General features: G+C 55.0%; 1 protein-coding gene across 3 annotated transcripts in view; it reads left to right on the forward strand.

Annotated features, from left to right (window-relative positions):
• The window catches only part of SLCO3A1 (solute carrier organic anion transporter family member 3A1), a 241,280-nt gene that overhangs the window by 183,123 nt on the left and 33,598 nt on the right, over positions 1–24,559 (forward strand). For all 3 annotated transcript variants that reach the window (XM_016151673.2, XM_016151674.2, XM_016151672.2), the window contains exons 6-9: positions 109–307; positions 2,317–2,455; positions 12,845–13,020; positions 16,241–16,305. In XM_016151673.2, the coding sequence (XP_016007159.2) occupies positions 109–307; positions 2,317–2,455; positions 12,845–13,020; positions 16,241–16,305 (579 nt within the window). The remainder of the gene's footprint in view (positions 1–108; positions 308–2,316; positions 2,456–12,844; positions 13,021–16,240; positions 16,306–24,559) is intronic.

The following is a 24,559-nucleotide window of genomic DNA, read 5'->3' on the forward strand; positions in this document are numbered from 1 at the left end:
CTGGGGAGGAAGTGGCCCCCGGCGGGGTCAGGAATGGGGGCAGATTCTGCCTGCCTTGGGTGGCCCTGCCTCGCCCGTTGACGGCTGCCCACCTCTGCTTTTCTCCAGGGATGACTGCAATTCCCTGCGCCTGCCTGGGCATCTTCCTGGGCGGCCTCCTGGTGAAGAAGCTCAGCCTGTCCGCCCTGGGGGCCATCCGGATGGCCATGCTCGTCAACCTGGTGTCCACGGCTTGCTACGTCTCCTTTCTCTTCCTGGGCTGTGACACGGGCCCCGTGGCTGGGGTGACTATTCCCTACGGAAACATGTGAGTGCCAGAAATGTCTGTTCCCCCCACTCCCCAAACCCCCTTGCCTGCCCGGGACACTCTGCCCCCTGGGAAGGTTCCTGGAACAAGCTTCGTCCTAAATCACCATAGCCAAGGAGTGGATGATGCCGCCGCCTCTTGTGCCCAGCGTCCAAGAGTCGGTGTGACCCTCATGGGCTGACAGGGCAGACCGCTCCCCGCACGGCGGTCTCCGGGGGTGGCCAGGAGAGACCTGGGGGAGACGCTCAGACATCGCTCCCCAGAGCCCTCAAATGACCCCTCTTGGCACTGGATGGTAGGAAGCGAGAAAAACAAATTTCATTGTAAAATTTGGCTGCAAATAAAGGACAGAAGAGTTCCTTAGGTTATCAGAAGCTATCATTAGACTCACGCGGTAATTACAGGGTCTGGCCCAGGGTAGGAACTGATAAGTGTAGGAGGGAAGAATAGAAAGGAGACGGGAGAGGAGAAAGGAAGAAGGTTAGTTCTTACGGGACCGCGTTCCTTATTTCCTAGTTACGACCCCAAGACTTTGCGCTGCAGTCCAATCAGAACCGCCTTTAGAGGGACACGCAGAGCCCTTTTATATCGTCTTGACAGCCGTCCCCTTTTCTCTGTGAGACTCTGGGGCTGTCTTGAGAGTCCGTCCTGGAACATCAAGACTGTGGCATGGCTGGCTTTCAGGATACCAGTTCCTCGCCACATGAGTGTCCTTCTCCAGGCGGGCCACTGGGCCTGCTCCTGCAGTTAAGCCAGAAGACACAGTAGAGCCAGGACGATCTGCCGCCGCCCAACGGCGAGCAGGCAGAGGCCGCTGTCTGTATCCGCGCACGATTCATGCACGTATGTGCACAAGGCGCCGTACGCCCCTCCGTCCCCTTCACCACCACCGCAGTGGGGTCCTCCAGTCTCCATCCCGTCCCAGGCCCTCATCCCAGACGTGGTGCTTCCCAAATACCAGTGTCGGGAAATCAACACCGCCGGCCCCTACGGTGCCAGCTCTCAGCGGTTCAAGGCCCAGGGCCTCACTGTGATGAAGTTGTTCTTCAGTGAAAAAGAACGCGGCCCAGGGCTGAGAGTCGAACGGCCCACTCTGCCGAAGTCGATGGCGTTCCCGTCCCTCCGTGCCATCTGCGCGTTGTGCGTGTGTGTGTCTGGGCGGGGGACTGACCCTGGCTGTGCCCCAGTTTCCCGCTCCGAAAGCCCCACGGGATTATACTGAGAATAAACGAGATAATGTGTGCAGTCCTCTGAATAGTGCCTGGCGCATAAATTGTCAGGTGTCGCTGTGATCGTCTGTGTTATTATGCAGTACTCAGAGCGCTAGGAGACTTACCTGAAAATAACAGGGCTGAAGAAAAGACGAAACACCCCCGCTACCCTTTCCTCTTTGCAATTCGCTCGTTCTAGATGACTGTGCCTTTAATAGTGCAAAAAAAGAAAAAAAAATTTTTAATATCTTAGTGTTATTTTTCTCAGGAAATTGAATCAGTCAGACAGACAGTAATTATTAAAGCCGGTCTAGTTGTAGCAGTTTGTTAAGCATCGCAAGGCTTACTGTCTGCCGGAGAGGAATAAAACAGAGGCCGACCCAAAGAGGGGAGAAGGGTCGAGCTGCGCAGGGCGGAGTTGGTCCAGTGGAGGCTGCAGCAATCAGGGGAGGCATCCTGGAGCCGGTGGCCCTGAGCCGAGCCCTGGCTGTTGCCATCACATTGGTGCTAATGACACAGAGGCGTCTCCTCCTGGCAGGTGAAGCTCCCACCCAGCCAGCCGCCCAGGCTGGCCCCGTGGTGCAGGGAACAACCCGCAGAGCTCTGAGCAGTAGTGCTGGGCCGGACCTTGTAGAACAGAGAGGGTTAAGATTGGAGGAAAAGGAAGGAGGGGCCAGGTGACCCCTCCCAGCAGAGGCCAGAGGGCTGTCATGGGGGCGGGGAGTGGGGGGCTCGGCGGGGGGTTCTCTCCGAAGTTGGCTTTTTCCTGACCGGCTCTGTGTTTCCTTTCTTTTCCAGCTCAGCGCCCAGCCCGACTCTGGACCCCTACTCACCCTGCAATAAAAACTGTGAATGCCAAACGGATTCCTTCACCCCAGTGTGTGGGGCAGACGGCATCACCTACCTGTCCGCGTGCTTTGCCGGCTGCAACAGCACGGTACGGAGGTCTCCCGAGGGGTGGGCGTGGGCGTCCACACGCGCGCCACACTTAACGGTCCTGCGCGGTGACTTTTTCTCAGCCTCGGGTCTCGTGGAAGATGCTGTCAGCGGCATGGTAGGGCAGCCGGGCCATTCAGGCCTTCTTGCTAAACCAACCCGGTTTCTAAAAAGCGTCCTTGAGCCACTGAACGTAAAAATTGAAAGGCAGCTGGATGTGTAGAGCCAGAGAAAAAGATGGTGGTGCGAGGTGCACTCAGCGTCAGTGGGGCAGGACGATCCCACAGGTGGTGAGGTCCCCAGCAACGGAAGTATGTAAGGAAAGGCTGGAAAGCCCTTCCTCAGGGAAGACCTCTTCCGAACCGGAGATGACCTGACACCGATTCGACCTCTTCCCTACTCAGTTCCCTTTGTATTTTTTGTCCTCGGGTAGATGGCTCCCGCCCTTTTCCATCCTCCTATTATACATATATATTTTGGGGGGCGGGAGGCCGAGTTGTACAAATAGCTGTCCGTGTTCTCTGCATGAAACCCTGATGCTAAGCGACCGGTCGCCAACTCTCGCTAATCCGCGCCACCCCTGCCTGCTGCAGGCCCACCTCACCTCTTGCTTAGTTTAGACCTGTGTCCTAGTCGCCTAAGTGGTCTCCTGGCTCAGGATGGCCCCCTGCTGGTGGGTCTTCTGCATGGCAGCCAGAATGACTTCTGGAGCATGGGAAGGACCCTTTTCTGATACTGATTCATCAGCTGCCAGATAAGGTCCAGGCCCCGAGCTGCGTTTGCGGGCGTCGTCAGCACACGCGTATCCTTGGCCGTTCTCTTTAGCCGTGGGTTCTCTGAGCGGTGGTGTTCAGCTTTCCCCAGACCACACAGGTCCGCTCGCGCGTCTCCCTCCAGCTGGGTAACTCCTGCAGACCTGTCATCGCCTTACGCGGCCCGCGCCTCCCCTGTGAACCCCGCCGTCCCGCCCCTGGCCTGTGCGATGCTCGCCTCCGCCGTCGTGGTACCTGTCTCTCCTGGAGGCGGGTCTCCCAAACCGCTGCGGTGGCTGCCGAAGGTCTTTGTCATCTGCTCTGATCTGTGACTCTCCTGATGAGCCAGAAGTGGCATCCAGAAGTGCTCCATAAATACCCAGGAATGCACAGATGGAAAGCAAGATTTAAAAAAAAAAAAAAAAGAAACAAAAAAGAAAGAAGGGCCGAGCGTCTGCTTTCAAAGAACGGAAGGTCGAGCTCGTTTTATCTCCGCTCCTTCCCGGATCCTCGTGGGAGTATTCTTTCGGAGCAGCAATTTTTCCGAAAGAAGAAACATTGATGATTTATTTTTTATTTCCAAAGATTTATTTTTCCTTTCTTTTAACATTGAGATTCCTGGGCAGCTATTAACATTTTTCTCTAGAGAAAATAAATCACCATTGGGGGTAGGGGGCTGATTTTTTAAAATGAGATGATAAAGCAATTTCTCGATGTGAGTGGAAATGCATTTTGCAAAGCAGACAAGGCCTGGAAAATGGTTAAAATGAAAATATAAGCTATTCTTTTACATGACAAGTTCATTAGTATTTTCATATTCAAAAAGTTATATTATAAATGAGTTTTGGTGGTTGTCCTGTTATAAGAATTAAATTGACTGAGTAGCGGCTAGTCTCCTGAGACCAAAGGTATTGCTCTTTGCGTTAGAGCCTTCTCTGACCCAGACTTGTCTTAAAAACTGCATCTCCCCTGATCTTGCGTGGACAAGAGTCTCCCTGACGAAGAGCGTAACCAGGCCCACGTTTGCTTCCAGTTGCCAAAGCAACAGGCTGTGGAACGCAGTTCTCGGATGGCGAGCTTCTCCACTTCCCTCCAGACTCAACGTCCCTTCCCCAGACACCCGCCTACCCGTCACATGACCGGGGGCCTCGCGTTACCTGCCAGGTGGCAGGCCAAACAGAGAGGTTACCCGCCTGAGGAGGCCCCGGGCCCCAGGCCTGGTGGCAATCACATCCCTCCCCAGCAGAGGCAGACCTCTAAGCGCCCCGGCTTCCGACGGTAGATGAGGGACTTGGGACCCAGAGCTACCCATGTGCTGGAAAGAGGTCCTTGGGACAGTTCGGCCTTAAAAACAGCCACCACCATCAGACTTGGAACAGCAAGCTTCGCAAGAGCCCGTGCAGGCCAGCGAACAGGGCCTTGCCCGCGCCACTCACGGCGCAAGGCAGCTTGGCCCAGGGCCGAAGAAATCTCAGGCCGCCATCCAAAAATGAGCCCAAAGCAATTGCAATCTCTTAGATCCGCGCTGTGGTGTTTTGAGAACGTGCCAAATGGTGGATTGTGTTCCCGGTTGGTTCGCTCTCCTCTCTCCTTTCCTTCTTGTCTCCAAGCTCTAAAACAACAACAACAACAACAACAAGAGCACTTCCTCTTCTCCCCTCCCCGTTTCCACTTTTCATATTTACTCTGTCGCCGTCTGTTGGCATCCTCGACCTGTGTAGGTGTGAAGGCGGCCAGTGCTTTCTCCTGCGCCCCCGACCCCTTACGGGTCCTCTCACTGGTCGTCTCAAGGACCTTGGGAAGGTGTCGTTAGTACCTGATTACAGCTCGGTCACTTGCCCAAGGTCCCTTTCATGTCCCCGCTGCAGTCAGGGTGTCCCTCACAGTCTGGCCCTCCTGCCTCTCCGGCCTCAAGCTCCCCACCCTCTCGTCTCCTGAAGAACGCTCGCTCTGTCGAACTTCTTGGGGTTCCCCCAACGCACCCAGCTCCTTCTTACTTCCTGGCCTTTGCAAACGCTGTTCCTTTGACCGGGGATAGGCTTCCCCTGAGCCCTTCGCATGCAGGGCACCTCCCTATCCCGTGGCTGAGAAGCCACCTCGGCCCTCCCTCCAGGACTGTGTCAGCATCCCTCCTGCAGAGTCCCCACCACCTGCTGCTACCTAGTCAGGCTCTAACTCACCCACCCCACCCCCATCAAATAGCTCCTAGCTCCTCCATCTCCCCCACTAGGCCCCACACTCAGGGACGGGGTTCTGTTGCAACCCTTGCACCCTCAGCTCCAGCCTTGGCTCTGAATGAAGGCTGTGGGCTTCCTGAGGCCCTGGCGGGTGGCCCTGTGCTGGCCTCGGGGAGCCCCACGGAGCCAGCGGTGATAATGTCCCTCTCGAATAGGGAACTGGCAGGCGGATAGGTTGGCTGGTGCTGATTTCGATGCTTAAAGACCTAATCTTTGCTTATTTCTTACTACTTTATAGCTTCCATCAAGACGTGTGAAAATTTCCCCTGACTCAATTAGATGTGGATAAATCACCCATCAAATAATTCTAACTATGAGGAAGTCTGGTTGGCGTTAGCAGTTCTCCAATATTAGACTGTCCTGCCCGCTCTGGTTTGGGTTTTGTTTTTTATTTCCTTATGTCTCGTTGAGTGGTAACAATGGAAGTTTCCAGGGCTGCATTCGATATACAATTTCTAATTCTTCTCATTGCCTATGACGAGGAGGGGCGGCCAAAAAAGGGGGTGGGGAGGGGCTGCAAGGTAATTTCGTAAGGTTCCTTTGTCTGTCCGGATTATTTCTGTGCCTTTCACTCTTAGAAGCAATTATTCCAACGGAAAGCACGTCAGTGCGCTGCCGCCTGTTGCAAGTTATATTCTTTCAAGATCCTGAATAATTGACTAAAAAAAGGCTCAGAGCATCCACCCATAGGTCATTGAAAGTCAACACAAGTCCAGCACAGCAGTTTGTGGGGGGCTCGTGACAGACGATTAATCTGTGCCCTCATGCAGGCAACAGATACTTATCGAGCCCCCGTTTGAGCAGAGCCCCTAGTAGGTTTCGTGTAGGGCGGAGGTCGGCTGGCTGCCTTGTGGACGCGCACAGGGGGTCGTCATCGAGGACCACGGCCCGCAGTCCTGGCTGCTCGTCAGGATCACTTGGGAGCTTTTAAATCATGAGGTCTGAGCTCATCCTTAGGAAGTCTGGTTTCCTCGTGCTGGTGGGGGACCCAGGCGTCCCTGCGTGTTAAAGCCCCCCAGCCCCCGACCCGTGTCTCTGATCTGTAGCCCAGGCTGAAAACCACAGTTCTAGGAGATGGGACGAGTTCTCAAATTTTTATCCTTGTGGAAACAGGTCGGCATCTGAGCTGACACCGAGCAGTCCGGCTTCCAGCTCCTTTCCTTTTGTCTCCTGTATCGTGTTTACCCGACACCACCTGGGATTGGAGGCGGCCCATCAGCACCTTGCTAGGAAGAAGCAAACCAAACAAACCGAAGGCCTTTCAGCCGAAGCTGCCCTGCAGGTGTAGTGAAGGCTGACCTATACCGAGGTTTAACAGCCTGAGCATTTCATATGCAAATCTGGACTTCTGGCCTCTCTGTGAAAACTAGATGATAACTAGAATGGCACCTGGATCCCTACAGGGCAGCAGTTGGCTGGATCTGGCCACTGGCCGACCCTTTAGACAAGGCATTTGACCCCCACTTAGTCACTGCCCCCACCGCTGGCCACTCACTCCTTTGTACCTGGACCATTTTTCTTATCTATTTCCTGTCTGGCTCCCAAAGGCTTGGAGTTTGCAACCTCTCTACATAGCCTGGCCCTATTTGCCAGACGGATTTATAAGTCCGTATTCATTCTGGTGATGGCTTGTCAGAGAGGACTGTGAATATTCTGAAACCAACCTCTCTTGGGCCGTGGCCGCTCAGGGCAGCTAATACATCGCAGGCCCTGGATGAGGCATTAGAACTATAGAGATGATAAGGAGCTCGTGTTTACTCTGAGATCGGACGGAAAATGTTCATACCGTTACGAACAAGGGAACAGCCAGGAGCAGCGGCTAACCGGCCTTGCAGTTAGTGATACGTGAAAACAGCATGTTATAAAACTGTATCTAGGTCATGATCCCTTTTAGTCAAGAAAAAGAAAAATCTAAACACATGTACATCTTTGAGTTGGAAAAAGATTAGAAAGATAGCCGACCATTCACAGGTTACCTCCGGCTGGGAACTGGAAAGTTAACGTTTATATATTTCTTTCGCATTTTCTGAGTATTTCTAAATTGTCTAAAATGGACATACATCCTTTTTCTAATCAGGAAAAACTTTTTATTTAAAAAAAAATGAATGGAAAGGTTGGGTAGTTACCTTCTAAGAGAAGGAAGCAGGTACGTAGACAAATCGGTGGATTCGCAGTCCTCTGCCTGCGTGAACGGCCCTGGTTGCGGGCGAGGTGGGGCTGGAAGGCAGGGCAGTAGCATGGCCAGGCCTTTGTCACGGAGGACGACCGGGTGGGTGTTTGCCCGGTGCAGAGGCACAAAATGACGTTCCAGCACGCAGCATGTGTGAGCCCAGGGAGGCTCAAAGCTTGTGCTGTGGGCGAGGGTTTGGTTTGCAGTGCACAGATGGGGAGAGAGCAGGACTCGGTGCGCCCGCTGAGCCGCAGCCACGTCTTTCTCCCGCGCTTTGCCCGCCGCTTCCCACCCGAGCCGGCCGAGCCAAGAGTGAGCCGGGCCGCTCCCCAGGCAACAGCCCTTCCGTTCGCTTCTGCGGGAGACACGTAAGGCTCTGCCTGGACGTGCTGCCACTCCCCCTACAGATTATTGGGGTGAAAGGTGGACAGAGGTCTTGCTTTCGTCTTAGAATTTCTGTCACCGGTCACCATCCTTTAGCCAGTGACCCTGCAAGGGAACAAGAGAGCGTAGTTCTTCTTGCAGGTTTTCAGCATCTCCTTGGCCTTGAGGCGTGCGGGTTATCGGCGGGGCTGCTTAGTGACGAGCCGTGAGGTCTTTGCCGGGAAATCCCAGCTCGGGTGGGGCCAACAAGGTGAAGAGACTCTAAGCCGCAGAGAGACGGTGATCAGTGACCAGAGAATGTCTGAGGAGCTTCCCTGGACCACGAAAGGATCCATAAGTGTCTAGGGCGCAGGGGGACCGCGTTGTCATTCAAAGGAGAACGTCCCCGGTCTATTGTGGCGGCGTCAGCAGTCCTTTGCCATTGCGATCATCACAGTGTCACTCACAAGGGCTGGAGGACCGCACGAGCGAGCGCGGACGGACGGGGCAGTGCGCGCCTCTCTCTCTCCCTCTCTCTCTCTCTCTCTGGTAAACTCCCTTTCTCAACTGCGGGGCGAGGGCCTGACGAGAAACAGAAATTGCCATTTCTTCCTGGCTCCCGAATGCGTGACGAGAAAGAGAAAGGAAACCACGTTCTAGGTTGCTGGGGGAGACTCTCTCCCTCTCAGGCGTTCCCATCAGGCTCTCCACACGGGGCACGTCACCGCCCCCCGGGGCCGCCTCCCCGGAAAGCCATCGTCCAACCTAGAAATTAGTCGATTTGTATGAGTAATAGGAATCGATCCATCAGTATCGAACACGGGGCGGGGGGCGGTGGGGGAGGGAACAAAAACAACTTTATTTGCCAGTATTTTCGAAACACTGCTGACGAGTGTTTTGTGTTTATAACACGAACGGTCGAAGGGGGCCGCTTGTGGATGCTTTCAGCAGCAGAAAGCGAATCCAGGAGTCCAGAGAGTGATTGTCCCTGTGTCCATGGTCTCCAGCTTTGTTGTAATTATTTATCCCCATCATCGGATATGAATGGAAACATTTCTCAGTTTAAATTAATGACTCAGGGCGGAACAGGCATAGGATTTTCATTGACTATGCTATTTCTTCTTTTATGGATTTCTTCATTTTTTTAAAAAAAATGTTTCGGCATCTTCAATTTTTTCAAGAGGTGATACATTCGCACGGTTCAGACATCAAGAAATATGGCAAGGAGGGAGAGGAAACGCTGCGTCCCCCCTCTGCCTCCCGTGCACCCACCTTTCAGCCCGCCACTCCGCCCAGCGAGTGATTACTGTGGTTAGTTTCTTGCGTTACATACTTCTTGATTGGGGCGCGCACCCAAGGTCTCAGAGCTCATCCCATATTCTGTACCTGGTTGTTTGTGGTGTTTTGATTGATCTTGGAGTCCTTTCCACATGAATACATGAAGTGCGCTCTCATACCTGTTTTATAGAACCTTTAACTGTGGGAATCTGTTAGGGTCTGTTTAACCAACCCCCATCGGTAGGCACTCCAATTGCTGCAGAATTTTACCTCTCGCGGGGTTGAGACTCCCTTTGAACTTGTGTCGTTTTGTACCCAGGCGAGTCTGTCTGTAGGAGAAGTTCGTATGGAATTTACAAGCTGGTCTCACTTTGTCCTCTAGGTCACCCCTGGTTCCAAAGCTTGTCTGGCCTGTTTCTCCGTAATCCGACTATCGACACAGTATGTCAGGGGTCACATCTTTCCACTAAAGCTAGATCCTGCCAGGACACCGGGCAGAGATTCCAAGTCCCCTGGAGGCAGTGGGGACTGCGTTTCTCCCTAGAGAACGAGCAAACTGGGAAGACAGTTCTCTGAAACGGGGAAGGGAAGTTGGGAATGTTCCAGGTCAGGATTATAAAGTAACCTGGAGCCTAGAGCACATTCGCACTGGTCAAGCATATCGGGGTCTGCCCAGGAGAGCAGTGGGGGGCACACCACTTCGTTCAGGCCTTGATCCTGCTCCCAAGATCCGTCCGCTTTCTGGACTGCCCAGGCTGGGCCGTTGTACACAGACAGTGAGAATCAGGCTCCCGGCGTCTCTCATCTCCTTGGTGAAAGTGGGTTGTTCTCTCAGCCAGGTCATCGCCGTGTTTTCAGACTTCCTACTGCTGGGCGCTCTGGCGGGGTTGGGGCTCCCACGCAGATGCCCGGTTCACATCAGCGGCAGGGCGGTCCCTCTGCTTCCTGTTTCCTCACCCGTGGCTCTTCTCCCACATCCGGGTGACGGTTCTTTCTTGGCCTCCGTCTTACGGCCCGGGGTCCCCTCAGCTCCTTTAGCACACGTCGTCTGGTGCCATCTTTGTCTTGGGGGCCTCACCCTGCTGTCCGCCGAGTCCATTCACGGGGTGTCTGGTTCATGGACACCTTCACCTCGCCCAGAGCAGGTGGGGCGATAAACACGTCTCACTGTTACCCTTTTCCACTGGGGACAGAGTCACCGACCTGATCCAGGGCGGTCCGTTTCCGAAGGGACCTGGATGCAGTTTCAATAACAGGCTCGGAGTCGCGGGGAGGAAGGGACATGCCAGGTGGCTCTGGGAGGGGTGCGGGCTGCAGGGTCGACGGAGGAGGCTCATCAGAAGGCGCACGGACGGCAGAACGGATGGCGTGGATGCTGGGCGGAGTGCGGGAGCGGAGGAAAGACAGCCCAGACCAGAGTCCCACGAGGGGACGTGGGTGCCACTCTTGCGGAGGGTGGTGAGGGTCTCTGCCGTGGGGTGTGGGCTGTGTCCTCGTGGAGGGAAGCGCCGGGTTCTGAAGGAGAGCCAGGCGATCTCCGGGCAGAGGGGCAAGACCCCAGAGGACTTGCAATGACAGAGACGGACAGAGGGGTCGGGATACGGAAGCCGCCGGCGAGCTTAGCGCAACTCGATTCGCGCATGTGGGGCCAGAAGCCCGCTGAGAACGTGAAGAAGCAGTGAGCGTGAGCAGCCGGGAAAGTGCGGCTGTGGAGCTGGGGTCTGGGGGGCAGTTTCCTCTCCCAAGCAGGGAGAGACATGGCGTTTCAAGTGAGCTGGGGAGAAGTCCTGCTTCCCAGGAGGAGCAGAGGAGGACTCGTGTATGCATGCTTGCTAAAACTGCTGGGCGTCACCTACTGCAGGGGTCCCCAAACCCCAGGCCGTGGACCGGTACCCGTTCGTAGCCTGTTAGGAACCAGGCCACGCAGCAGGAGGTGCGCAGCAGGCGAGCGAGCGAAGCTTCGTCTGTATCTGCAGCCGCCCCCCAGCGCCAGCGTCACCGCCTCAGCTCCGCCTCAGGTCGTCGGGCGTTAGATTCTCATAGGAGCCCCGGTCCCTGGTGCCACAAAGGTTGGGGACCGCGGACCTACTGTGCTGTGAGAAGATGCTCGGGAAGGGGTGTGGAAGACATGGTTCTCTCCCTGGAGCATGAGGTCTCCCCAGGAGGGTGGTGAGGGTCTCTGCAGTGGGGTGTGGGCTGTGTCCTCGTGGAGGGAAGTGCCGGGTTCTGAAGGAGAGCCAGGCCATCTCTGGGCAGAGGGGCAAGACCCCAGGGGACTGCAGTAGCCGCCCCAGGGTGCTGTCATGGGCCCGTCCACACAGAGGCACCTGCTCCGGGCAGACGACTGAGGAGCAAGGCCCCAGCCCTGCACAGTGCCCCCTCACCACCTCAGCCCCTAGACAAAGCCCCCGTGCAGGGGCACAGCCATACCAGGCAGCCCTCTGGGGAGCGGGGGGCACATAACGCCCTTCGGACACCCCTGCAAGGATCCCATGTAGCTTCATGGGATAAGAAAACCCTCATCTGTACATTCTGGAGGGAAAGAAAAGGTGTGGGGAGGGGGGCGGAGGAAGAGGACAGGGAGGCAGGGGAGAGGTGCAGGGAGGAGAACCGTGGAAGCCCTCGGAAAGCGGGGGGTCATTTGACCCCCGCGAGGATTTACCTCGTGGTGTGCTCTGAACGCCAAGCAGCCCTCGGAAGAACAGCGATGAATCATTTAAGGGTGTTTTCATTGTGTATTCATTAAAGGCCCCTGCACTGTTATTATCGAACCGTAATTGGCGCGGAGCTGGCTGGGCACTGCCTCTCCCGCCCCCGCTCCTCCCTTCGCCATCAGAAATTCCTGGAGCGTGCGCGAGGACGGGGCCCGGGAACAGGGGTGGCCGGGCGGCGAGGATCCGCGGGCAGATCAAACGGAATACACTGGCTTTTCTCGCTCCCGTCTGATCATATATTAATAAGTGTGTCTCGTTGGGCTTTCGCCTGCTGCCCACGGGCTACTTCAAGCTCCCCGGCTTCTCTGAGTCCTCTTTGCTTCCTCAGCCACTCGGGCACGTGGCCGTCAGCTGCCCCGTCCCGCGGCAGCCTCGCGCATGGCGGTGCTCGTCCTTTGTTCCAAGTGGCACGCTGGGCACAGAACCAGCCACGAGATGCAGGTTACCTGATTTACGCCTTTTAATACACTTCAGTGTAATTATAACTGCATAAAAGAGAGGACAAATTGGCAAGTAATTACAACGTGGATTTGGCGATGTTTCATCGTATCGCGGAAGCGGAATTTCCTAATTGTCTTGGGGTGGGGGGGACACATTTGTCTACGGTGCAGCTTACGGAGGGATTCTCGAACGGGGAGATGAAATACAGGGGAGTTGGGGCAATCAGCTCTCCTCCCCATAAATACCCCTTTATTTGCATGAGTTTTGCAGCCTCCTTAAAATGCGAACGCGTCGATTCAGGCCTAATTGATGGCATGCTACAGAATGCGGAATTAGGCAGTGGCGGCTCCAGCTGATAGATGGCCTTGGATTTAGAAAGTGGAGATACTCCCCCCCTCCTCCGACCGACTACAAGGGCCGACTGCTTCCTTTCAGAATCTCACGGGCTGCGCCTGCCTCACGACCGTCCCGCCCAGGAACGCCACCGTGGTTCCCGGAAAGTGCCCCAGCCCCGGATGCCAAGAGGCCTTCCTCACCTTCCTGTGCGTGATGTGTGTCTGCAGCATGATCGGGGCCATGGCACAGACGCCCTCGGTCATCATCCTGATCAGGTAAGCCTCTCGGGTCCCCCCAGGGGCCTGAGAGCCAGCCTCCCCACTCGGCTCCCCCTTCCCACCAGGTGTGCGTGCACAGGTGTCCCGGAGGTCAGGACTTCAGATACCGCGTGAATCTCACGAGGCGGCTTCCCTGGGCTGACAGGAAGTGGTTGCATTACACAGGGACCTCACATTCAGAGTAGAGGGCAGGGCCCAAGGGAGAAAATGACAGGTTCATGGCCTTCTGAGACGAGACCCTGCCGGCGGCATTGAAGGGGAGCGCAGCCTGGCATTGATTTTGTCGGGGTTAAATGCCGATGGCATTGGACCAGCTGAGTCCCCAGGTCCAGCCTCCATCCGGCCACTGACTGTCACCTGCGTCTCAGGCTTGTTTCTGGATCCGGAACCAGGGCTGACGTCTCTGGCCCTGCAGACCCTGTGTGGGCGGATGCCAGAGGCGTGACAGGGTACCGAAGAGGGGGCCCGTGGAAGCCGAGCAGGGACTGTCCTTACACAAGTGCGTGGCCGGAGAGAGCCACTCATGATTCTGTAGTTTCCTGTCTCTCAGGACCCGTCCTGGGGGCAGGCAGGGTGCCTCCAAGGCGACTTGTTGAGCAGTGTCGTAACGTACGCGCTTGCAGAGGTATCTGGACTCGTGTGAGGAGCCGAGGGGGCGGAATGCTCCACGCCGCAGCAGAAGCGGCGCCAGACAGACAGAGCCACCTCGCTGGGATGCGGCCACCTGGACAAACCAGTTCGATCCCAAGGGCTAGAAGGAAAGGAAGGCGTGAGATGCTAGGGCGTGACCTGCGCCCATGCGCCCGTCACCAGCTCATTTGATCCAGCTTCTCGTGTCTTCTCGCTATTCTGACCCCATTTCCTGACCTTTGTTATGACTTCCCAAGGAAAGGGATATGTGTGATGCCCTTACGTGATCTAGAAGGTCATTAACAACATCTTGTTAACGTGCAGGATCATTACGGGCACAATAGCAAATTGCCACTGTACCCTTCCCAAATTCAAGCGGTGGATTTTTTAAATTCTCACCCAGTGCTTGCAAGGCTGTGGCAAACGTAAAATCACATGTCGCCGGTGGCACTGAAGAGCATATTGCTCCTTTCTAAGAAGCAATATCACAGTGTGAATCAGAGTCATAAAAATGTTCAGGCTTTTTTGTTATGCGATAACCCTACCTCTTGCCACTTATCTTAAGAAAATACTTCTCCACAAGGAAAAAAAAAAAAAAGCTCAATGCAGACAGATTTTTATTACAACGTTAACGATAATAACAGAAAAACCTGAATTGGAGTAGAGTTAAATTACAGTACCGCTGTTCAATGGAATAATGGAAATTCTTAAGCATGTGAAAAGTGTTTATGAAATGAACTATTGAATTTAAATTATACGTGGAGGGTGATTTGCTATCACGTGCATGTGGACAAAACTATCGGATCTCAGGTATGGGTTTGGAATGGCTGCTTTATCGGTAGTTCATTTTTCATTATTAGAAATTCCCATGAAGCTGTATTGTGCTGTTCCCACATAGAAGGCACCAAGAAGCAGGAGTAATGACCCTCGCGGCCATTAGCAGTGACCGCTCCCCGTTTTTCCCCTCCCCAAGACTCCTCTGCAAATCCCCAGCTCAGTAGTTGTGCCTGACCGACCAAACGAAGACAGTCGGTTAAAACTTCAATCTCTTCCTCGCCTCAGCTGGATAGACCACCCTTAGAGATTGTCAGGAAATACTCGATTCCCTGTAAACAGACCAGCAGGAAAGATGGCCTCAGCGACCTAGGCCGTGCTCATCCCCTGCTGGGGTCTGATGGAAGCACAGGCTCACGCACCGTACCGTATTCCCTCACCATCGCGGTCCACTTTGCCATCACCGATGTCCCAAGCCGGCACAAGGGCTCAGCCACAGGCCAGACGTGCGCCAGCCCTCGTCCTGCCCCAGAGCAGAGGTCGCCCCGTCACGCCATGTGAGAGCACAGCTACGCGCAACAGGGTGAGAGTCCAGGCCGGCGCTCGCCGACCTCCTCTCGGGCCAGGCGGGGCTGCCGTTTGCACTTCCTGTGTGTCCATCGTTACCAGCGTTCCCCTTTTACACCTGGGGAGACGGAGGCTCGGAGGGTGAGTAAGCCGTACCCTCAGGGTCTGGCAGCTCGTAGGCTGTGGTGCTAGGCTCGCACCCTGGCCTTGCGTGGAACCTCCAACCGCGTTCAGACCATCGCTCTCTACCTAGATCTGAGGATCATTCCTCCCGTGGGAGCCAGCTTCCCAACAGGAAATGAAGGGAGAGCTTAGCACCTCGCTCACTTTCTTCCTAGTGACAGGACAGCTGAAAGGAAATCAAATTTCAAGAGATAAACATTCGAGCTCATTATGCCAGCGTGTTTTCTTGATAAGGAGAATTTGCCTTTATTTAAGGTGTCTTTCACGTCAGTCCCTTCAAATGAATGTGCAGGAAAACGGCAGCCACAGAGCCGATGGCGACTTCGAAGAGCTTGGGTTTCGTAATGTACACATTCCAGAGAGAAGTGACCGTTGACCTCCTCGGTGATACTGTACAGGTGTCCGGAGACATAGCAGTTTCCCCAGAAAATTGTACACCCTGAGAGTATTCTAGAAAGGTTGCGAGATCAAAGAGAGTGGTCTGGGTAAACCAAAGCCAGGGAGGCAGAGTTCATTCAAAACAAAGAACCGTGACTCTGCAAAGTTGCCTCTCTTCAATTTAAAAGGTACTGAAACTGGATCTATAGACGGATGGGTTGTTTCGCAAGTGCTCCCTCTGGGCTGTCAAACCATGCTAGTCCGGTTGACGTCACAGGGGTGCGTGTGGCCCTGGCCGGTTGCTGAGGCATAATGAACATGGTCTTCCCCACTGCTGGTCCTCTGACACGTGTGACCTGTCAACCTAGGACATTTCTTTGTCCCAGCAAAAACCAAGTGTCTTGAAATGAAGACTTTATGGACCAATTTTGCATTTTGTCTTTAGAATGACAAGATGAGGTCCAGTGAGTAAACACTTCTCTTATCACTACAGTTACCAGTATTTTTTATACTGTAGGCAGGGAAAGCCAGTAAGGAAAAAAATGAAAAACAAAAAACCCAAAACTCATTCATAACTTCCTAAAGAAAGACTCCATTGGAGAGCACTGAATGACTATGGGGTCTGTTAATTACAGCAATGTGATAAGAATCTTTTTCTTTTTCCCCTTCATCTCTTTGCTCATAGGACAGTCAACCCTGAACTAAAGTCTTACGCCCTGGGAGTTCTGTTTCTCCTCCTTCGTTTGTTGGGTGAGTATCACTCTTTATTCCCTCCATAAGAATTGGACCATTTTGACCAGGGGAGTGGAAATCAGTTAAATCACCCCATTCTTGACTTCGTTGATTATTCAAAGTTACTAATAATATAGTTTTATATGAGAGAAACTTGATAGCAGAATTTTGCTTACAGTTTACAACTAATTTAGAACACTACCTAGATATGACCAACGTTTCATCGATATACAATTTCCTGGTGCCTTGAGATCTACTCCACACGTGGAGAACTGAAGGCACCAGAGGGAACGGTGCTGTGAATTCATCACCGCGCACGCACACTGAGGAATTTGAGATGTAATTTACACCTGTATTTTGACTGAGAAACTAGGTATAAAAGTAAACACGGGGGGGAGGGAAAAAGGAAAAAATAGAAAGAGACAGGAAATAGCAAAGTAGAAAACTAAATAAAAATGGATGGCCAAATACTACTCAGAAAACTAAGAGGAGGCAGAGGGCAACTAGCTAGACAGGGACCTAGGTGAAAGCAGATGGGCAGGCAGCTACCTAGCTAGGTAGGGACCTAAGTGAAGGCAGGCTGCAGGCAGTTAGCTAGGTAGGACCTAAGTGAAGGCAGGCAGGCAGCAGGCTAGGTAGGGCCCTACGTGAAGGCATACAGGCAGCTAGCTAGCTACGTAGGGACCTAAATGAAGGCAGGCAGGCAGCTACCTAGCTACGTAGGAACCTAAGTGAAGGCATGCTGCAGGCAGCTGGCTAGGTAGGGCCCTAAGTGAAGGCCGGCAGGCAGCTACCTAGCTAGGTAGGAACCTAAGTGAAGGCAAGTAGGCAGCTAGCTAGGTAGGGCCCTAAGTGAAGGCAGGCAGGCAGCTGGCTAGGTAGGGCCCTAAGTGAAGGCAGGCAGGCAGCTGGCTAGGTAGGGCCCTAAGTGAAGGCAGGCAGGCAGCTACCTAGCTAGGCAGGAAGCTAAGTGAAGGCGGGCAGGAGGCTAGCTAGGTAGGGCCCTTATTGAAGGCAGGCTGCAGGCAGCTAGCTAGGTAGGGCCCTAAGTGAAGGCAGGCAGGCAGCTACCTAGCTAGGTAGGGCCCTAAGTGAAGGCAGGCAGGCAGCTGGCTAGGTAGGGCCCTTATTGAAGGCAGGCTGCAGGCAGCTAGCTAGGTAGGACCTAAGTCAAGGCAGGCAAGCAGCAGACTAGGTAGGGCCCTACGTGAAGGCAGATAGGCAGCTATCTAGCTACGTAGGGACCTAAATGAAGGCAGGCAGGCAGCTAACTAGCTCCGTAGGGCCATCGTGAAGTCATGCAGGCAGCTACCTAGCTAGGTAGTGACCTAAGTGAAGGCAGGCAGGCAACTACCTAGGTAGTGACCTAAGTGAAGTCAGGCAGGCAGCTAGCTAGGTAGGGCCCTAAGTGAAGGCAGGCAGGCATCTACCTAGCTACGTCGGGCCCTAAGTGAAGGCAGGCAGGCAGCTACCAAGCTAGGTAGGGACCTAAGTGAAGGCAGGCAGCTACCTAGGTAGGTAGGGCCCTAAGTGAAGGCAGGCAGGCAGCTACCTAGCTAGGTAGGAACCTACGTGAAAGCAGGCAGGCAGCTAGCTAGGTAGGGCCCTAAGTGAAGGCAGGCAAGCATCTACCTAGCTACGTCGGGCCCTAAGTGAAGGCAGGCAGGCACCTACCTAGCTAGGTAGGGCCCTAAGTGAAGGCAGGTAGGCAGCTAGCTAGGTAGGGCCCTAAGTGAAGGCAGGCAGGCAGCTAGCTAGGTAGGGCCCTAAGTGAAGGCAGGCAGGCAGCTAGCTAGGTAGTGCCCTAAGTGAAGGCAGTTAGGCAGCTGGCTAGGTAGGGCCCTAAGTGAATGCAGGCAGGCAGCTTCCTAGCTAGGTAGGAACCTAAGTGAGGCAGGTAGCCAGCTAGCTAGATAGGGCCCTAAGTGAAGGCAGGCAGACAGCTACCTAGCTACGTACGGCCGTCCGTGAAATCAGGCAGGCAGCTACCTAACTGGGTAGCGACCTAAGTGAAGGCAGGTAGCCAGCTATCTAGGTAGGGCCCTAAGTGAAGGCAGGCAGGCAGCTGGCTAGGTAGGGTCCTAAGTGAAGGCAGGCAGGCAGCTACCTAGCTAGGTAGGAATCTAAGTGAAGGAAGGTAGGCAGCTAGCTAGGTAGGGCCCTAAGTGAAGACAGGCAAGCAGCTACCTAGCTAGGTAGGAACCTAAGTGAAGACATTTAGCCAGCTATCTAGGTAGGGCCCTAAGTGAAGGCAGGCAGGCAGCTGGCTAGGTAGGGCCCTAAGTGAAGGCAGGCAGGCAGGCAGCTAACTAGCTAGGTAGGAATCTAAGTGAAGGCAGGTAGGCAGCTAGCTAGGTAGGGCCCTAAGTGAAGGCAGGCAAGCAGCTGGCTAGGTAGGGCCCTAAGTGAAGGCAGGCAGGCAGCTGGCTAGTTAGGGTCCTAAGTGAAGGCAGGCAGGCATCTACCTAGCTACGTCGGGCCCTAAGTGAAGGCAGGCAGGCAGCTACCTAGCTAGGTAGGAATCTAAGTGAAGGCAGGCAGGCAGCTAGCTAGGTAGGGCCCTAAGTGAAGGCAGGCAGGCAGCTGGCTAGGTAGGGCCCTAAGTGAAGGCAGGCAGGCAGCTACCTAGCTAGGTAGGGCCCTAAGTGAAGGCAGGTAGGCAGCTAGCTAGGTAGGGCCCTAAGTGAAGGCAGGCAGGCAGCTAGCTAGGTAGGGCCCTACGTGAAGGCAGGCAGGCAGCTAGTTACGTAGGGCCTTAAGTGAAGGCAGGCTGCAGGCAGCTAGCTAGGTAGGGACCTAAGTGAAGGCAGGCAGGCATCTACCTAGTTACGTCGGGCCCTAAGTGAAGGCAGGCAGGCAGCTACCTAGCTAGGTAGGGACCTAAGTGAAGGCAGGCAGCTACCTAGGTAGGTAGGGCCCTAAGTGAAGGCAGGCAGGCAGCTAGCTAGGTAGGGCCCTAAGTGAAGGCAGGCAGGCAGCTGGCTAGGTAGGGCCCTAAGTGAATGCAGGCAGGCAACTTCCTAGCTAGGTAGGAACCTAAGTGAGGCAGGTAGCCAGCTAGCTAGATAGGGCCCTAAGTGAAGGCAGGCAGGCAGCTACCTAGCTACGTACGGCCGTCCGTGAAGTCAGGCAGGCAGCTACCTAACTGGGTAGCGACCTAAGTGAAGGAAGGTAGCCAGCTATCTAGGTAGCGCCCTAAGTGAAGGCAGGCAGGCAGCTGGCTAGGTAGGGCCCTAAGTGAAGGCAGGCAGGCAGCTACCTAGCTAGGTAGGAATCTAAGTGAAGGAAGGTAGGCAGCTAGCTAGGTAGGGCCCTAAGTGAAGGCAGGCAAGCAGCTACCTAGCTAGGTAGGAACCTAAGTGAAGGCATTTAGCCAGCTATCTAGGTAGGGCCCTAAGTGAAGGCAGGCAGGCAGCTGGCTAGGTAGTGCCCTAAGTGAAGGCAGGCAGGCAGCTACCTAGCTAGGTAGGAATCTAAGTGAAGGCAGGTAGCTACGTAGGGCCCTAAGTGAAGGCAGGCAAGCAGCTGGCTAGGTAGGGCCCTAAGTGAAGGCAGGCAGGCAGCTGGCTAGTTAGGGTCCTAAGTGAAGGCAGGCAGGCATCTACCTAGCTACGTCGAGCCCTAAGTGAAGGCAGGCAGGCAGCTACCTAGCTAGGTAGGAATCTAAGTGAAGGCAGGTAGGCAGCTAGCTACGTAGGGCCCTAAGTGAAGGCAGGCAGGCAGCTGGCTAGGTAGGGCCCTAAGTGAAGGCAGGCAGGCAGCTACCTAGCTAGGTAGGAATCTAAGTGAAGGCAGGTAGGCAGCTAGCTACGTAGGGCCCTAAGTGAAGGCAGGCAAGCAGCTGGCTAGGTAGGGCCCTAAGTGAAGGCAGGTAGGCAGCTAGCTAGGTAGGGCCCTAAGTGAAGGCAGGCAGGCAGCTAGCTAGGTAGGGCCCTAAGTGAAGGCAGGCAGGCAGCTAGCTAGGTAGTGCCCTAAGTGAAGGCAGTCAGGCAGCTGGCTAGGTAGGGCACTAAGTGAATGCAGGCAGGCAGCTTCCTAGCTAGGTAGGAACCTAAGTGAGGCAGGTAGCCAGCTAGCTAGATAGGGCCCTAAGTGAAGGCAGGCAGGCAGCTACCTAGCTAGGTAGGAATCTAAGTGAAGGCAGGTAGGCAGCTAGCTACGTAGGGCCCTAAGTGAAGGCAGGCAGGCAGCTTCCTAGCTAGGTAGGAACCTAAGTGAGGCAGGTAGCCAGCTAGCTAGATAGGGCCCTAAGTGAAGGCAGGCAGGCAGCTACCTAGCTACGTACGGCCGTCCGTGAAGTCAGGCAGGCAGCTACCTAACTGGGTAGCGACCTAAGTGAAGGCAGGTAGCCAGCTATCTAGGTAGGGCCCTAAGTGAAGGCAGGCAGGCAGCTGGCTAGGTAGGGCCCTAAGTGAAGGCAGGCAGGCAGCTACCTAGCTAGGTAGGAATCTAAGTGAAGGAAGGTAGGCAGCTAGCTAGGTAGGGCCCTAAGTGAAGGCAGGCAAGCAGCTACCTAGCTAGGTAGGAACCTAAGTGAAGGCAGGTAGCCAGCTATCTAGGTAGGGCCCTAAGTGAAGGCAGTCAGGCAGCTGGCTAGGTAGGGCCCTAAGTGAGGGCAGGCAGGCAGCTTCCTAGCTAGGTAGGAATCTAAGTGAAGGCAGGTAGGCAGCTAGCTAGGTAGGGCCCTAAGTGAAGGCAGGCAGGCAGCTGGCTAGTTAGGGTCCTAAGTGAAGGCAGGCAGGCATCTATCTAGCTACGTCGGGCCCTAAGTGAAGGCAGGCAGGCAGCTACCTAGCTAGGTAGGAATCTAAGTGAAGGCAGGTAGGCAGCTAGCTACGTAGGGCCCTAAGTGAAGGCAGGCAGGCAGCTGGCTAGGTTGGGCCCTAAGTGAAGGCAGGCAGGCAGCTAGCTAGCTAGGTAGGGCCCTAAGTGAAGGCAGGTAGGCAGCTAGCTAGGTAGGGCCCTAAGTGAAGGCAGGCAGGCAGGCAGCTAGCTAGGTAGGGCCCTAAGTGAAGGCAGTCAGGCAGCTGGCTAGGTAGGGCCCTAAGTGAATGCAGGCAGGCAGCTTCCTAGCTAGGTAGGAACCTAAGTGAGGCAGGTAGCCAGTTAGCTAGATAGGGCCCTAAGTGAAGGCAGGCAGGCAGCTACCTAGCTACGTACGGCCGTCCGTGAAGTCAGGCAGGCAGCTACCTAACTGGGTAGCGACCTAAGTGAAGGCAGGCAGGCAGGCAGCTGGCTAGGTAGGGCCCTAAGTGAAGGCAGGCAGGCAGCTACCTAGCTAGGTAGGAATCTAAGTGAAGGCAGGTAGGCAGCTAGCTACGTAGGGCCCTAAGTGAAGGCAGGAAGGCAGCTGGCGAGGTAGGGCCCTAAGTGAAGGCAGGCAGGCAACTTCCTAGCTAGGTAGGAACCTAAGTGAGGCAGGTAGCCAGCTAGCTAGATAGGGCCCTAAGTGAAGGCAGGCAGGCAGCTACCTAGCTACGTACGGCCGTCCGTGAAGTCAGGCAGGCAGCTACTTAACTGGGTAGCGACCTAAGTGAAGGAAGGTAGCCAGCTATCTAGGTAGCGCCCTAAGTGAAGGCAGGCAGGCAGCTGGCTAGGTAGGGCCCTAAGTGAAGGCAGGCAGGCAGCTACCTAGCTAGGTAGGAATCTAAGTGAAGGAAGGTAGGCAGCTAGCTAGGTAGGGCCCTAAGTGAAGGCAGGCAAGCAGCTACCTAGCTAGGTAGGAACCTAAGTGAAGGCATTTAGCCAGCTATCTAGGTAGGGCCCTAAGTGAAGGCAGGCAGGCAGCTGTCTAGGTAGTGCCCTAAGTGAAGGCAGGCAGGCAGCTACCTAGCTAGGTAGGAATCTAAGTGAAGGCAGGTAGGCAGCTAGCTACGTAGGGCCCTAAGTGAAGGCAGGCAAGCAGCTGGCTAGGTAGGGCCCTAAGTGAAGGCAGGCAGGCAGCTGGCTAGTTAGGGTCCTAAGTGAAGGCAGGCAGGCATCTACCTAGCTACGTCGGGCCCTAAGTGAAGGCAGGCAGGCAGCTACCTAGCTAGGTAGGAATCTAAGTGAAGGCAGGTAGGCAGCTAGCTACGTAGGGCCCTAAGTGAAGGCAGGCAGGCAGCTGGCTAGGTAGGGCCCTAAGTGAAGGCAGGTAGGCAGCTAGCTAGGTAGGGCCCTAAGTGAAGGCAGGCAGGCAGCTAGCTAGGTAGGGCCCTAAGTGAAGGCAGGCAGGCAGCTAGCTAGGTAGTGCCCTAAGTGAAGGCAGTCAGGCAGCTGGCTAGGTAGGGCCCTAAGTGAAGGCAGGCAGGCAGCTACCTAGCTAGGTAGGAATCTAAGTGAAGGAAGGTAGGCAGCTAGCTAGGTAGGGCCCTAAGTGAAGGCAGGCAAGCAGCTACCTAGCTAGGTAGGAACCTAAGTGAAGGCAGGTAGCCAGCTATCTAGGTAGGGGCCCTAAGTGAAGGCAGGCAGGCAGCTGGCTAGGTAGGGCCCTAAGTGAAGGCAGGCAGGCAGCTACCTAGCTAGGTAGGAATCTAAGTGAAGGCAGGTAGGCAGGTAGCTAGGTAGGCCCCTAAGTGAAGGCAGGCAAAGCAGCTGGCTAGGTAGGTCCCTAAGTGAACGCAGGCAGGCAGCTGGCTAGTTAGGGTCCTAAGTGAAGGCAGGCAGGCATCTACCTAGCTACGTCGGGCCCTAAGTGAACGCAGGTGGCAGCTAGCTACGTAGGGCCCTAAGTGAAGGCAGGCAGGCAGCTGGCTAGGTAGGGCCCTAAGTGAAGGCAGTCAGGCAGCTACCTAGCTAGCTAGGTCCCTAAGTGAAGGCAGGTAGGCAACTAGCTAGGTAAGGCCCTAAGTGAGGGCAGGCAGGCAGCTAGCTAGGTAGGGCCCTAAGTGAAGGCAGGCAGGCAGCTAGCTAGGTAGTGCCCTAAGTGAAGGCAGTCAGGCAGCTGGCTAGGTAGGGCCCTAAGTGAATGCAGGCAGGCAGCTTCCTAGCTAGATAGGAACCTGAGTGAGGCAGGTAGCCAGTTAGCTAGATAGGGCCCTAAGTGAAGGCAGGCAGGCAGCTACCTAGCTACGTACGGCTGTCCGTGAAGTCAGGCAGGCAGCTACCTAACTGGGTAGCTACCTAAGTGAAGGCAGGTAGCCAGCTATCTAGGTAGGGCCCTAAGTGAAGGCAGGAAGGCAGCTGGCTAGGTAGGGCCCTAAGTGAAGGCAGGCAGGCAGCTACCTAGCTAGGTAGGAATCTAAGTGAAGGCAGGTAGGCAGCTAGCTAGGTAGGGCCCTAAGTGAAGGCAGGCAAGCATCTACCTAGCTAAGTAGGAACCTAAGTGAAGGCAGGTAGCCAGCTATCTAGGTAGGGCCCTAAGTGAAGGCAGGCAGGCAGCTGGCTAGGTAGGGCCCTAAGTGAAGGCAGGCAGGCAGCTACCTAGCTAGGTAGGAATCTAAGTGAAGGCAGGTAGGCAGCTAGCTAGGTAGGGCCCTAAGTGAAGACAGGCAAGCAGCTGGCCAGGTAGGGCCCTAAGTGAAGGCAAGCAGGCAGCTGGCTAGTTAGGGTCCTAAGTGAAGGCAGGCAGGCATCTACCTAGCTACGTCGGGCCCTAAGTGAAGGCAGGCAGGCAGCTACCTAGCTAGGTAGGAATCTAAGTGAAGGCAGGTAGGCAGCTGGCTAGGTTGGGCCCTAAGTGAAGGCAGGCAGGCAGCTAGCTAGGTAGGGCCCTAAGTGAAGGCAGGCAGGCAGCTAGCTAGCTAGGTAGGGCCCTAAGTGAAGGCAGGCAGGCAGCTGGCTAGGTAGGGCCCTTATTCAAGGCAGGCTGCAGGCAGCTAGCTAGGTAGGACCTAAGTCAAGGCAGGCAGGCAGCAGACTAGGTAGGGCCCTACGTGAAAGCAGATAGGCAGCTATCTAGCTACGTAGGGACCTAAATGAAGGCAGGCAGGCAGCTACCTAGCTCCGTAGGGCCATCGTGAAGTCATGCAGGCAGCTACCTAGCTAGGTAGTGACCTAAGTGAAGGTAGGCAGGCAGCTAGCTAGGTAGGGCCCTAAGTGAAGGCAGGCAGGCAGCTAGTTACGTAGGGCCTTAAGTGAAGGCAGGCTGCAGGCAGCTAGCTAGGTAGGGACCTAAGTGAAGGCAGGCAGGCTTCTACCTAGCTACGTCGGGCCCTAAGTGAAGGCAGGCAGGCAGCTACCTAGCTAGGTAGGGACCTAAGTGAAGGCAGGCAGCTACCTAGGTAGGTAAGGCCCTAAGTGAAGGCAGGCAGGCAGCTACCTAGCTAGGTAGGAACCTACGTGAAAGCAGGCA

The sequence above is a fragment of the Rousettus aegyptiacus genome, unplaced genomic scaffold, assembly GCF_014176215.1.
Source record: "Rousettus aegyptiacus isolate mRouAeg1 unplaced genomic scaffold, mRouAeg1.p scaffold_m13_p_14, whole genome shotgun sequence".
NCBI lineage: Eukaryota > Metazoa > Chordata > Mammalia > Chiroptera > Pteropodidae > Rousettus > Rousettus aegyptiacus.